We start from the raw sequence: 14,265 nt of genomic DNA, 5'->3' as shown, positions 1-14,265 counted from the left end.
GTTCATAATTTCAGAGAACTAATCCATGAGTAACTTCAACTGTTCCTGTCCCAGAAACTTCCTGGCAGAGCAATTGCTGAGGGAATAAATATCACCAGGCCAGCAGCCAGTGCTGGGCCCTTCACACTGCTGTGACACCCCATCATGCCAAGGGCAAGTGGTACAGAATTCAAGAGCAGAGACAGGCAAAGGTGGAGAAATAAAACCAGGTTTTGGAGTCAGCAGCATCAGACACACAAAAAAATGGGCATTCCTTTGGGTGTCCCAGTTACTCACACGCCGCATCTCTGAGAGGGCTGAGATCTCAGTTCCTACAGGGGTCAAGTAACCTGATAGAGTCTACAGGAAAAGGACACAGGAGAAACCTTAAAAGGACCACAGCAACAGCAACAGTTAAGTTATTTAGAGCTCCAAAAGGTTTCTGGTTAGGGAAAGCGAAAAAAAAAGTAAAGAAAAATACAGTGTAGTTTATAGAAAAGAGGAAGGTATTGACAGGACAGAGTGGTTATTCATCTCATTTTCAGAAATATAGTGTGGAGGAAAGGAATAAAGCAGAGTTTAGCAAAGTTTAGCAAAGGCTCAGATGCTCCTGTCAAGTGGTGTTAGCAGTGATGGATGCAGGAGTGTGGACTGGCATGATTCAAGGGATGAATCCCAGAAACTAGGAAGTCATCACCCTTCATTAGCCATTAAAAAATTTGACATTTCTACAGAGGAATTTGGTGCTGATCACAGTCAGGGATGGATACTCAACCAGCTTTTAATATTTGCTGTTATGAGTTCCCCAAAGTTAAAATTATAGAGAGAGATAATATATAAATATATACATCTATATTATAATTTATATATTGTTAAAATAAAAATATTTTTAAAACTTTTAAAAATTAAGAAAAAAACTCCTCTATGACAAAGGAGTATTTTTCATGCTAGACTTTTTTCAGCATTATGACTCCTTTTATGGAATAGTTTATTCTATGGAATATTTTACTGCATTTTTCTTTACTTACAGTCCTAGTTGTTAGAAATTTACATTTATTTTCAAATGTTAAAGAAATTTGTAAGAGCAGGTAGGAAAAAAACATTGGCAATTCTTTACCAAGATATTTAAAAAAAATGTACAAAATTCCTATTTAGAACCCATTTCAAAGCAGGTAAATTCAGTGTTATCCACAAATAATCACTGACTTACCTGGATGGGAGTGTTCCTCTCTGTGGGAGGGATCATATCTGGGGATAACACTTGGGGAGGATCAATCCCTTTGCTGACCTTCTGTTGAATGAGATACATGGCAAGTGCAAACTGGTCTTTGCTGAGCTTCCCCATCTGCCTCGTGTCTGCCAAAGCCCTGGTAAAAAAACAGATCCCCCTTATAAACAAAAAAAATCTTATTTCTCCTCTACCAAAAAGCCCCAAATACACTTATACATGTAATTTCCTTTTGATTCATCCTCAGCAGAGCTTGCTTATTCTAGTGAGAGTTCCACAAACAGAGCAGGATTTTATTAGACATGTTTAACTGAATGGAGCAGTGTTGCTCTGAGAAAATATTTAAAGCACTAAAACTTCAAAAGACAATCACAGTTCACAGACTGACCTATTCCCCCCCTCCCAGAAAAGCAAAGGGAGTATTTATTTCTCCCTTAATTTTCCACACATTGCAGGATGGTAACAGGACATGTGGAAGAGGTTGGGTTTTTGGGTTGTTTCTGGTTTTTTTTTTTAATGTTAGGCCCACAATTCTGGCTGGATAAATAATTACAAAAACACACCTGCTAGGGAATTCTTACCATATATGTGCTAGGAGATTCTGAGACAGACCTGAATGCATAAAAATGTCCTTTACTTCTTGGCCACTCACAAACCCATCCATGTCTGTGTCCGTTTTTAAGAAAATCTCATCGTATCTCACTTTTTCAGCCACTGGCACCACCCAGTTCACAGCTGGCTGCAAAGCAGAGGGGGACATTTCAAAGGGAGAAAAACAGCCTTTATTATCAACACCCTGAGCAGGTACATCACCCAGAGCTGGGTGTGCTGAACATCCTGCACAATAACTATCTTCACTGCATGGTTTAATTTTGTACTCTTTATCTGAATAAAACACTGATAAACAGCTCTCCATCAGTTGAACAGCATTAATTCTTTGGAAATACAGATCCAACTGGGCATATTAAGTCTTCAAGCTAATAACAGGATATTTAGAGGGTAGATTAATGACTTCTTTGGTATTAGAGACATGAGTAAAACCTTTCCATGGTCTCACTTTCTATGTAAAGTGAAAATTCCCCCCTAAGATTTGCCACCTCATGGCCACTCTGATTACAGTTCACTTGTTCTTCTTCTGTTCTTCCAAGTCTGATTAATGGTTTCTTTGGCATTAAATTCCTTAAATTGGGAATTAAATTTCTTTGGTATTCCATTCATCCAACCCTGACCAATGATTTCTTTGGTATTAAATTCCTTTTCTATTATTCATTGGTAATAAATTCCTGAATTTTGGTATTCCATTCTTCCAAGTCTGACCAATGATTTCTTTGGTATTAAATTCCTTAAATTTGGTATTAAATTTCTTTGGTATTCCATTCATCCAACCCTGACCAGTGATTTCTTTGGTACTAAATTCCTTTCATATTATTTGTTGGCATTAAATTCCTTAAATTTGGTATTAAATTTCTTTGGTATTCCATTCATCCAACCCTGACCAGTGATTTCTTTGGTATTAAATTTCCTTTTATATTATTCATTGGCATTAAATTCCTTAAATTTGGTATTACATTTCTTTGGGATTCCATTCTTCCAAGCCTGACCAATGATTTCTTTAGTATTAAATTTCCTTTTCTATTATTTGTTGGCATTAAATTCCTTAAATTGGGAATTAAATTTCTTTGGTATTCCATTCTTCTAAGCCTGACCAATGATTTCTTCGGTATTAAATTCCTTTTTATATTACTCATTGGCATTAAAATCCTTAAATTTGGTATTAAATTTCTTTGGGATTCCATTCTTCCAAGCCTGACCAATGATTTCTTTGGTATTAAATTCCTTTTTATATTACTCATTGGCATTAAATTCCTTAAATTTGGTATTCCATTCTTCCAAGCCTGACCAATGATTTCTTTGGTATTAAATTCCCTTTTATATTACTCATTGGCATTAAATTCCTTAAATTTGGTATTCCATTCTTCCAAGACTGACCAATGATTTCTTTTTATTAAATTCCTTAAATTGGGAATTAAATTTCTTTGGTATTCCATTCTTCCAAGCCTGACCAGTGATTTCTTTGGTACTAAATTCCTTTCATATTATTTATTGGCATTAAATTCTTTAAATTTGCTATTACATTTCACCCCCACCCCCCAGATCCCCCAAACCCAAGCGCTCGCACGAGGCAGAAATCAAAGAGCAGGTTTGTTTTCTCCTGCAGGTTCCTGAGCCAAAGAAAGGAAGGCAGGTGAGTACCTGTGCTTGTTTGATGCTGTGCTTGGGGGACAGGCTCCCCGTGCTGTTCAGGCTGTTGACACTGCCGTGGGAGGGGGTGGAACGGAGGCTGTCCTTGGGCGGGGGGCTTGCAGGGAGAACAGGAACTGCTCCAGGGAACACGGGCATCTTCTTTCTTTTAGAAGGTGGTATGAGAGAAGGGGGCAATTGTGAAGGGACTGACTCTTTCTCAAGAGCTCTATAAACCAAATGCATTGCCTGCAAAGGCAAAAAGGTCAGATAACATTCACAATTAGCAGGGAAAAAAGGCAATGAGATCTTCCAGTGTCAGTCATTTACATAACAGTAAAACAAAGGCTGTAAGATTAGAGATGTAAAGCAGAGCAGATAGTTTTGGAGGCAATTCCAACAAGTTTAATCTTGATGACATAGGCAAGAGTCAGTGGATGGATTTGAGGAAGATCATTTAATAGCTCTGTGTGAACAAGGCAGATCAGAACAGTGAACTGTAGCAGAGAAAGCTGCAAAGCTCTTGAGAAAAAAAAAATGAGCTGTTTGCTCTGCCAGACAGACTGGGCTGTGAATTGAGAATTTAAAACAACCTACCACAGCAAATTCATCCTTGTCCAGGTGACCATCTTTATCAATATCACTGAGATCCCAGACCTGCAGCAATTAAGATAAAGAAATGATTTAGAGAGCAAGTCACATTTTGTGCATTCATCAAATTAACATGCCCTCTAAAGACTCTTAATAGGTTTGGGGGAAGATCATATTAATTACATTAAACTATCTAAACACTCTGATGAAACAGACTGGATTAGAGTTTTCTGGCCAGTGTGAATCAACGCTGGCTCCAACAAATTCTGGCTGCAACACAGGCAGGTTTTTCATCTTTCTGTGGTGCAATTAAGGAGTCATCAAGCTGAGTAAAAGCATTCAGAGGTGGTTTCCAGAACTGTCCAGAGGATGTGGGGTTAGCAGATCATCCAAATGTCTTGTAAGAAAGCTAAAATATTTTAGAAAACTCAATACATTTCTAATTCCTATCCCATTCCTAGTTTTTTTACTGATAACTAAAACCATGTGCAGCTCCCTCTGGTCCCCTATGGGAGAGAATTTAAGCACTTCTCAACTTCAGTTCATTATTAGGTCAGGTAAACTCAATGAAACTTGTACAAGATTTAGAGGGATACAAAACTTTGTGGACTCCAACACTCAGCTACCAACTAGTTAAACCATCAATACAACCTGGGACAGCAGAGGGCACAGAAAGCCAAGCCTAAGGCTCAATTGTCTGAACTCCACTTTATCACTGCACAAATTTAAGCTCCTTGATTAGTCCTTTGCCCATTTCCTCGTCCACAAACTTCTCTAGAAGAGGCAAAAGCTTCCTGAATTTCTACTGTGACAACAACAAGATGAAACCCAAAGCCTTTCAAGACTCAGTACTTCACAATATTCCAGTACAGAATTAAAACAAGTCAGATTTTGTAGATAATACAGAGAAAGAGGCAGTTCCTCCTGAAGAGATAGAAGGATGTAACACAGATACAGCTCTTGCATAGAATGAATTCAATTCTCAGGCATATAAATATGCAAAGCATTAAAGAATGTGTTTTAAATGGGAGCAGAAAAATACTTTCAGGTTTGCTTCCCTGGCAAATATGCAATGGATGCACTAAATTCAGATCTTGGAGAAAAAACAACTTGACAATTTGCTGGGTACAATAAATGAGGATGTTCTGAGGTGTCCTCCTGTACCCAACACTGGATGGATTTAATGGGATGTCTAATAACCCCTATTTGTAAAAATGACAAAACACTGGAATATAATGTTATAAAAGCTAATATTATAAAAGTTTAGAAAAGCTTTTTCTTGCTTTTAAACAACCAAAATCAAAATTTCCAGCTCTTAAAATGAACAGAGGGATAATTAAGCCAATCTACTCCAGGGCTGAAATTACTACTACTATTCTTATTTCTAAGAGGAAGACTGCAGAGACTTAATGTTCTTGCTTGATAGCATGCAATCAATGCAGAATCTCAGCCAAAACCTGATCTGTTTTGATAAATTCCATATAAATATTTCACACTGCAAACTATGAGAAGTTAAACAGAGACCAGGAAAATTTAAACAGCACACTTACCCTTCCGAGGATATCAAGAGGTAGCTTTGAATTCATCAGTACTGGTTTTACTTTGTCTCCTGAAAGTAAACCATTTACTGGCAAAAGGCTTTCAAAAATACCATCAAACTTTGCTTTTTCTTCCACCTAGTTGGTAAGAAATAGTCTGAATAAGTAAAAAAGTGTGCCTGTGTGAGTGTTGAAAATGAGATCTTGCAAGAAATTAAGGCTGGTCAGTGATGTGTTCATCCTAAATTTCCAAACTTTCTTGCAAGTGCCACGGTGCTGAATTTAAATGTAAACCCCTGGAGAGACATTTAAGAGCCTAATTTCAAAGCTAAGGTTATTTTATAACCTTCCATGAGAGATTTTACCATGCAGATGTGTTTCTGTTTTAAAGAAACTTTGATAAACTCTGGAGAACTAAAACCTCTTCTTCCCACGTTGAAGTACAACACATAAGTACCAAAAAAATAATCAGCATTACATGTTATTTTATTAAATTTCTACCTTTGGGAAATGTTTGCATTTGAAGATTAACTAAACACAAATACTCACATATATGCATCAAAGGTTACATGTAATATATATCATTGGGGGAAAGAAAGTATCACTGAATACCAACTAGAATATAGGAACTCGAGCTTTAAATTAATAATTCAGGATGGATTTGGTGAAATACTTTGCTGTTCTCAGTGGGGTTCCTTTATACAAACAATGAAAGTGCCTAATTGTAGGATTCTGGAAGAAATCCAGGCAGAAGATTAAAATTCATTGTGTCTTAAAAACATCACAGCTGGGGTTGTCAAAGGGTGGTTTAATACTTATTACACATGTAAAACTACACCTCAATATTCTCTGTTGTGCACAAGCCTGCACAGAAAGGGGGGATTTTTGAAACAGGAAATACACTGGATACAAAATTCTCTCACTGAGAGAAAATCACACACGAGGAAAAGATTCACTTTTAAAGAATGGATGTAATGTGTTGGCTTTTACACTTACCCTGACAGCCCAGTGAGTCTCTGTTGAAGGGGGTGTGATCAGCAAAGGACTGCTACTGTCATGCTAAAAAAATGGAAAACTTTATTTATATGTATATTTATATATATAAATACACAGATTTCTGTCTCTAATCCTTACTAATTGTTTTAAGAGGTGGTTATAGACATGAAGCTTAACTACACTGAGAGAAAGAGGCTGTACCTAAATAAAAGTCACACTCATTTGTACTATTACAGCACTTGGATGAGGACATTTATTGGTGCATTAGATACCCAAACACACAATAAAGAGGTTCTGCAGCAGCTACTGCAGGCAAAGCTGCAGCTGTGCCTTTTACTGCCCATCCTGCTGACCCAGCCCCAAAATAACTTGATTTTCTTCCTTTTTTTTAGAGTTTAGCCACACCAGCTTCCTGCCCAAGCTGAGCAGAGTTAAACTTGCAAAACCCACTGAGGACAACAGGGCTGTGGCAGTGTCCTTAAGGAACACTCTGCCATCAGCCTGCAGCCCCAGAACCACCACAGCAGATTATTCCAGTGCTCCAGCTGAAGCCTTAGTTCCCATATAACACATCCACACATTTGGGTGGGTATTACTCACGAATTTAGGAGGTGGCACAGTCAAGCTGAGGCTGCTCATGTTGACGTCGTGGCCGTTCTGGGCGCAGGCCACGAGGCGCAGAGCGACGTAGAAACCCTGCAAAGAGCCATTTCAAACCAGGCCAGAGCAGGGAAAACAACCCAGCTGTGATTTTTATTAGCACTCAGTAAACTGGGGATGTGCAGCCCCACAGTGACAACTACCCCACTGCTTTGAAAGGTGAGCTGTGAAAAATTTTGCAATAACGGGCAGAAAATTGGAAGTTCAGTTTTACAAAGGGCTCTCCCATAACTGAACTTCAACGTTCTTAAAAATTAATAATGTTTAAAAACAATTTATCAATATCTACAAGTAACTTGCTATTTGATATTCCAAGCCATTTTTAGTAATGCTGGTTAGATTTTTACATGCAAGAATGTTCTTCTAAAATAGATCTTAAAATCATATTTTGTGTTTGTGACTCGGTGACTGTGTATCTAACATATCATAGACACTGATTCTTTACAAAACAAAAGAGAGACAGAAAATGAGATCCAAACTTCTCCAGCAGCCTCACTCAGTAATACACTTAGATATGAGAAGTGCTGGGGAAAAAACTCATCTTGTCAACAAAAAGTTAATTCAAAAAAAGCCAAGGATAACTATTATTGGTATCAGGGTCTGCTTGAAACAAGGCTAATCTGTGAAAGGTAACATAGCAGGTCTACAGGAACATTTCATTTACCTGTTTATCTAAGTATCCTTTCCCCTCTGGGTCAGCCAAATCCCATATCTGTGGAGATACAAAATAAAAGCCATTGTGAATTTAAAATAAAACCCAGCTCCACAGTTCATACTGTGTGTCTTGTTGAAATGTTCATTCAGCTTTCAAGTTCTGACACAATGTTATTTCACTGTCAAGTTAACAACAGAAATGTTACACAAAAGATAATTTTTCCTTGTATATTTGTCCTTTCACTTAAAAAGGTGTACAGACAATTATTGCATTATCCAATTCCTTCAACTTACTTTTCCAAGGATGATATCAGAGAGACCAGATTTTTTAAGAAACAGAGCAGCTTCACTTGCCCCAACTCTCCCTGTGTATGTTGGATCTACCTGAAAGAAAAAAATTAACATTTAACTGAAGCATGACCTGTGAAAGCAGAGATGAGAAATGCAGTGTCTCTAGGTCAGGAGGAGTTACACAAACTGCATCAGCAGGAAGAATTTAGCCCTGCAATGGGGAAAGGAAAGAGAGGAAAATCTTGGGGAAGAAGAAAAGCAAAAATAAAGTGCAGTTTCCTCTTTTAAGAACGTACCTGTTTGTAGTAAGTTTCGTATATTGGGTTCCCAGTAGAAAACTGAAACATAAGGAAGAAACCAGAATGAACAGCAATCACAATTGACAGGAAAAAGGTATTGCACTTTGTGTATTACTTCAAAAAAAAATCTAAAATAGGGTGTTAGTTTGCTGTCATCCAAACCAGATACCTGAAATTTAAGTGTGGATAATGGTGATCCCACAAAACCTGCAGCCAACAGGCTCCTGTCACCCCCTAGAACTTCTCCTTGACCAGCATTCCAACTTCTACTCACACTTTTAATCAACAACTACATGGAAATAAGGTTTTTGTAGAACAGCTCTGAACTATTTGCCAAAGTATTTCAGGTCTCAGTATGAGAACTGCTGATAACAAAGGCCCAGTTTTGAACCCAATGCTGACCTGAGTCCCCCCTGCACTGTAAATATCCTTATGGAATGTTTTCAGCAGGCAATTACACACACACACACAGCCCTGTGCCTGTGATTATGCATTTTCAGGACTAGGATCTTAAACTGAAACGGAGTAAAACAAAAAATAAACAGAAAGAAGAGTGAACTGACAAGGCCACAATTCCCTGAACACGCTGTTGGGGGATTTCAAACCACATCACACCAGAGCAGCAGACCCAAGGGAGGCCCTGCCTTTCCAGGGGGCTGAACGAGTAGATTGCTGACATTCTTGCTGACATTCCAAGCAGATGGGAATTGAAATGCCAAAGGAGGCAGAATCCCCCAAACCCATCTTCTCACTCGCCTCCTCCAACAGCCCCAGTTCACATGCAGGTTATCCCTCCACACTGTTCTCCAGCCTCGAGGCCAACAGCAAAACCAACCCAGGCAAAAACAAGTTAAAGGCCTTAAAGAACAATCAACAAAACCACAACCCCACAAACAGTTTAATAAGCAAAATGCTGAGATGTCACAACACCCCAAAGCCTGCCTGAGACAACCACTCTGCACCTCCAGGCCACCAGTCAGACACCTGACAAAGGAGTATTTCCCACTAACTCCCATCACTGGGATGTCACCTCCCAAATGCCACCTGCTTCCTTGTCATCCCTATGATTTTCCAGATGTTCTGCCCACTCTGAGTGGAAGGAAGGCAGAAACATGATGAAAGAAGAGCCCAATAAAATTTTATTGGACACCAAGAGAACCTTGTTGTGAATTTACAATAAACATGACGAATATTAATGTAAGGAGCTATCTGAAATAACTAAACCCTCCAACTGAGCACAAGCAAACACTGACTCTTTGAGGATTAACAGTTCTATTTGGATAGAAAAATCCTGCATTTTCAGAACAGTTTCCTAAGGATCTTAAATGTGCTTCACTTCTACCCATCCACAAAATAAGCTGCTGCATTCTCTAATGTCAGCAAACCTCTGGAAGCTCCAGCTCTTCCTGAAGGTGGACAGGATTTCAGAAGAATGCCTGGACCATAACTCATAAATCTGACTATTCTTTCTGCTGACATGTAAACATCCAGCACAGCTAAGCACTGTGTTCCTGTCCAAGCAGGAAACACATCATTCAGAGAAAAGGTGGAAGTAGGAAATAGTCTGTCCCAGTCTGAATCCAACCCAGCATGTTTTAGCCAACTATCACCAAACTTTGTACCTCTTGTTTATCAGAGAGCTCAGAGAAGAGGGTCAAACACCAACTACAAGCTCCTCTAACTGATTTGACGAGTTACCCAGAGTGTGCAGAGACTGGATTTGTACCAAGAGACAGAGCAAACCACTCCAGCAGCAGCACTGAATGATCTCATCCCATCACCAGACATCCCTGTCACCCTCATTTGGGACTGTCAGCCATGACATGGAGCTGAGTTACCTGACAGAGGTGGCAGGAATCCAGGGTGATGGGTTTCCATGCTGTGAAGTTTCTCCAACAGGAAAATATTCCCCCAAGTGCTGCTGGAAAGCCCTTCAGCCCTTGATCCCCTATTTGCAGAATTTTCCAAGGATCCAGCCTCTCTGGCTGATTTACCCAAATGACTGCACCTCTGTGATGAAGCAGAGCAGACAAAATGGGTTCAAGTGATAAAAATAGCACAGCTCTCTATCTACCCGTCACCACACGTGACGACACCCATATCATTCAGGAGGATTCTGCAATTTGGTGACATCTGCTGATGCAGGACCTGCCCAGGGCTGTCAGCCCTGGCAGCCCGAGACAAACACTGTGAAGAGTTTGCAGTTGGTGATGTCAAAGCCCAACCTGTCAGAGAGGTTCAGTCTGACTTACAGTTTAACCACCCCACGGTTCCCGTGCCTGCTCCCTAGTCCTCAAAACCTCACCTCTGACCAACACTTTACACCAGCTCCCAAAAAGATCCTTCAGAGCCCTAGTGCCCGGTTGTTTGACCTCCCAAATCTGAAGTTTAAGTCTCACAGTAGATCCACACACTTCATTTGTGGTACACACATGGACACTGATCCAAGTCCCTTCCTGCAGCTCTGGGGAGAAGGCAGGGGGAAGCTGCTGCCACCAGAACAATTCACACATCCAGTTCTCTTTCCTGAGGTCATCCCAGGGCCACAAAGAGCTCTGGATCAAGGAATTATTTTCCTTGGTGTCTTCCTCTTCAAAAATTTTCTTTCAGCCACATGGAGAGATGAAAATAGGGAGTGTAAAAGGGGAAAAAAACAAGGTGTTCACAAAGACAGGAGCCCAAAGAAGGTTGCTGCTGCTGCCCCAAAAAGATGACTTTTGCCCTTATGCTACTTGCTGAATGTCCTGAGTTGTCTCAGAAAACCGAGCTACAAAAGGATCTCAGTATCCCTAAGATAACTCTCCAAAACCTCCTGAGCCTGCAAGTTGAACACGCTTGGCATAGACCACTGGTAAGGTGAGCAAATGTAAGAAAACAAAGTTATCAAACATAAACAACTGAAACTGGACTGAACTGCAAGAACTGATCTGACAGGCTTGCTCTTCAACTGGGTTTATGCACAGCCAGAGAGATGAAACATTAAATAGTATATAAATAGTGTAGAATCCCAGAATGGTTTGGGTTGGGAGGGACCTTAAAGTTCATCCAGTCCCACCCCCTGCCATGGGCAGGGACACCTTCCACGAGACCAGGTTGCTCCAACCTGGCCTTGGACACTTCCAGGGCTGGGGCAGCCACAGCTTCTCTGGGCAACCTGTGCCAGGGCCCCCCCACCCTCCCAGCCAAGAATTCCTCCCTAAAATGATAATATGATAAATTATTAATGACAAAATATGATTAAACACTTTCACAAGCTTGAATTACCCATATTGTTTATAGCTCCCAACATGCTGAAATCAACAGTCTTGTTTTACATCTTTCTGCCTGGACATACTTCAACATACAGCATGTGTGCCCTCTCCAATTCCTTCTAATTCAATTTCTGGCATTTACAGTAACCAGCACACATCTCCTCAGTAATCACTAAACTGAGGCTATTCAAAGAGGAAGTTTATTAATTTCCTCTTTTAGTTCATTATAGGAAATTTTGTTTACTGCCCTGTAACAGCTGGACTACTCTTGACAGTTCGATACAGAAAAAGAAGTTTAAAATTAGAATGCTTCCATTGAATTCACTGGAAAATAATGTCAAAATAACTGATATGTTCACAGAATGTGGCCCTTTTCACCCTAAACATGACAGGTTATGTCAAAGGAAACACCACTGATGCCAGACCCTCAGATATCAGCGAGAATTTAAAAAACACAGAAACTGAATTTTCAGTGTAAATATTTGATAATAATTTCATTTTTACCACTGTACTATTAAAAATGCACATTCAGAGTTTATTTTACTTACATATTTTGCACCACATTATGCCACTTGGAAACTTCTGACAGTGGTTTGTGTGTGCATGGATGTTTTCAGATGTTTCTGAACACGTTCATTTAATTAAGCAGATGTTCATCAGGACTCCTGCTATTCAGAAGCTCAAAAGCAGTGCCCACTCTTAGTAAGACTCACAGCAAATTATACATTATCCAAGCATCACATTACTCCACTGAGAGATAAATTTTCAAAGTATCTCAAATAAAAGGTCATTATTAAAAGGAAATTGATGTATTTAAATAATCTGAACTACTAAGAGCAGTTGTTCTGAATTCCTGACTGGTCTGGCACAGCGTAGAAAATAGTTTTAATTTCAAGGCATTGAGGGTGGCATTGCTTGAAAAAGGAAATAAGCAAACCAACTCTATTCCCAGGGGTATGGAAAAGAATAAACAGCGATCACACTGCTTCGGTTGGAATTATTTGGGTGAGAAATTAATTTTAAAAAACCAAACAGACTAAAAAAAAAAAAAAACCACACCAAAAAAAACTTGTAACAACAAAAATCAGCGCGGGGACCGCAAGCATCCAAAGAGAGCTGGAAAGAGCCTCTCCCAGAGCCCTGTCACCCTCTCCCAAGGGTCAGGGAATGTGCCTGTTCCTGACTTGCTGCTGGATGGGCGAGCAAACGCCTCCCGCTCGCCCCGCAGCCCTTCCCGGGGTCCCCGCGCTCCCAAACATCCCGACAGCCTGTCAGTCACGACATCCTGTCACGACACCGTGTCACGACAGCCCGGCAGCTCAGGGTACAAGCAGGACAAGGGGGTGACTCGCCCCAGGTCGGAGCCCCGTCCCCGGCCCTCAATAACCCCCGCGGCTCCCGGGCGGCACCTCGGCGAGGGGGAACGCCCGGAGCCCCCCGTTCCCTCCTTTCCCCTCCCCTCCCCACGGGCGCAGCTCCAGGCCCTCCATGAGGGGAGAACGCCTTTGCTTCCCCCCAGCCCGGCCCCGCCGAGCCCCGGGGACACCCGCGGGGGCCGCTCGCCCGCCCCACCCCGCCCGGGTCCCGCTCCCCGCCGCGCCCCGACCCTCTCTCCCCCCTCAGGCCGAGCCCCTCCCGGGCACAGGGCCCTGCACCCAGCGGCGGCCCGGCCCGGCCGCCCCGCCCGCGGGCAGGACCCGGTGCCGCTCCCCTGGGCCGCCCGGCGGGGCTGAGCTGAGGGCCGCGGGTGCCGCCGCCGCGCCGCGGGCCGGTACCTGCTGGCTGAGGGGGATGAGCGCCGCCATCTTCCTCCCGCTGGGTCGGGCCGCGGCCGGGGCGGGGCGAGGGGCGGGAGGCGGCGGCTCGGCCGGGCCGGGCCGGGCGGCCCCGGGGCGGCGGCGGCGGCTGAGGGGGAGCCGAGACCCGCTGCGGCTTCAGCGGGGTCCGTTATCGCGGCCCGGCAGGCGCTTCCCGCCCACGGGATCGGTCGGGTTGGGAACGGCCGCTGAGGTCATCGCAGGTCCGACCTGCGGGCGAGTGACGCTCCCTGGCACTCCTGTCACTGCGTGCCACGTCCGGGCGTTCCTTGGGCACCTCCAGGGATGGTGAGTGCAAACCTGCCTGGGCGCTCACAGGATCACTGAGTCACAGGATGGGGCAGGTTGGAAGGGACCACTTGATCCCATCCTCGTGCCCATCCCTGACCGCACGGCATAGGGTTGTTGTCCTTCGGAATATCTCCGGTGAGGGAGACTCCACACGGTCTCTGGGCAATCAATTCCAGTGCACAGTTCAGAGGTTCTTCCCCGTGTTCAGGTGGAACTCCCTGGGCATCAGTCTCTGCTCACTGAGTCTTGTTTTATTGCTCAGCACCACAGAGCAGAGCCTGGTCCGTGCTCTGACACCAATCTTTAGATATTTGTACAGTCCATTCCAATGTCTAATCACCCTTTCTGTGAAGAAATTCTTCCTAATGTCTGCACTCCCAGGGCTCTCTGCCAGCTGCCTCAGGCAGAGCTGGTGGTGACCTACGAAAG

The 14,265-nt window shown here is 42.5% G+C and overlaps 1 protein-coding gene across 7 annotated transcripts in view; it reads right to left on the bottom strand.

Annotated features, from left to right (window-relative positions):
* The window catches only part of EPS15L1 (epidermal growth factor receptor pathway substrate 15 like 1), a 49,586-nt gene extending 35,411 nt beyond the window's left edge, over positions 1 to 14,175 (bottom strand). For 2 of the 7 annotated variants that reach the window (XR_007908205.1, XM_051810524.1), the window contains exons 1-12: positions 13,504 to 14,173; positions 8,475 to 8,516; positions 8,182 to 8,271; positions 7,898 to 7,945; positions 7,174 to 7,269; positions 6,574 to 6,636; positions 5,590 to 5,715; positions 4,046 to 4,105; positions 3,461 to 3,697; positions 1,789 to 1,946; positions 1,190 to 1,346; positions 277 to 339 (exon numbers count right to left, since the gene is read on the bottom strand). Coding sequence is in view for 5 of the 7 variants with exons in the window: in XM_051810524.1 (XP_051666484.1) it covers positions 277 to 339; positions 1,190 to 1,346; positions 1,789 to 1,946; positions 3,461 to 3,697; positions 4,046 to 4,105; positions 5,590 to 5,715; positions 6,574 to 6,636; positions 7,174 to 7,269; positions 7,898 to 7,945; positions 8,182 to 8,271; positions 8,475 to 8,516; positions 13,504 to 13,533 (1,170 nt within the window). In the remaining 2 variants the exon portion in view is untranslated. Of the gene's footprint in view, positions 1 to 276; positions 340 to 1,189; positions 1,347 to 1,788; positions 1,947 to 3,460; positions 3,698 to 4,045; positions 4,106 to 5,589; positions 5,716 to 6,573; positions 6,637 to 7,173; positions 7,270 to 7,897; positions 7,946 to 8,181; positions 8,272 to 8,474; positions 8,517 to 12,276; positions 12,308 to 13,503 lie in introns of those variants that run through there. The other 5 variants (XM_051810527.1, XM_051810525.1, XR_007908206.1 and 2 more) reach the window with 5 other exon arrangements.
* Between the last annotated feature and the right edge of the window lie 90 nt (positions 14,176 to 14,265).

This window comes from Manacus candei, unplaced genomic scaffold (genome assembly GCF_025592945.1).
Source record: "Manacus candei isolate 608988 ecotype Guabito, Panama unplaced genomic scaffold, ASM2559294v1 h1tg000078l, whole genome shotgun sequence".
Lineage (NCBI taxonomy): Eukaryota > Metazoa > Chordata > Aves > Passeriformes > Pipridae > Manacus > Manacus candei.
This window is presented reverse-complemented; position numbering and strand designations above follow the sequence as displayed.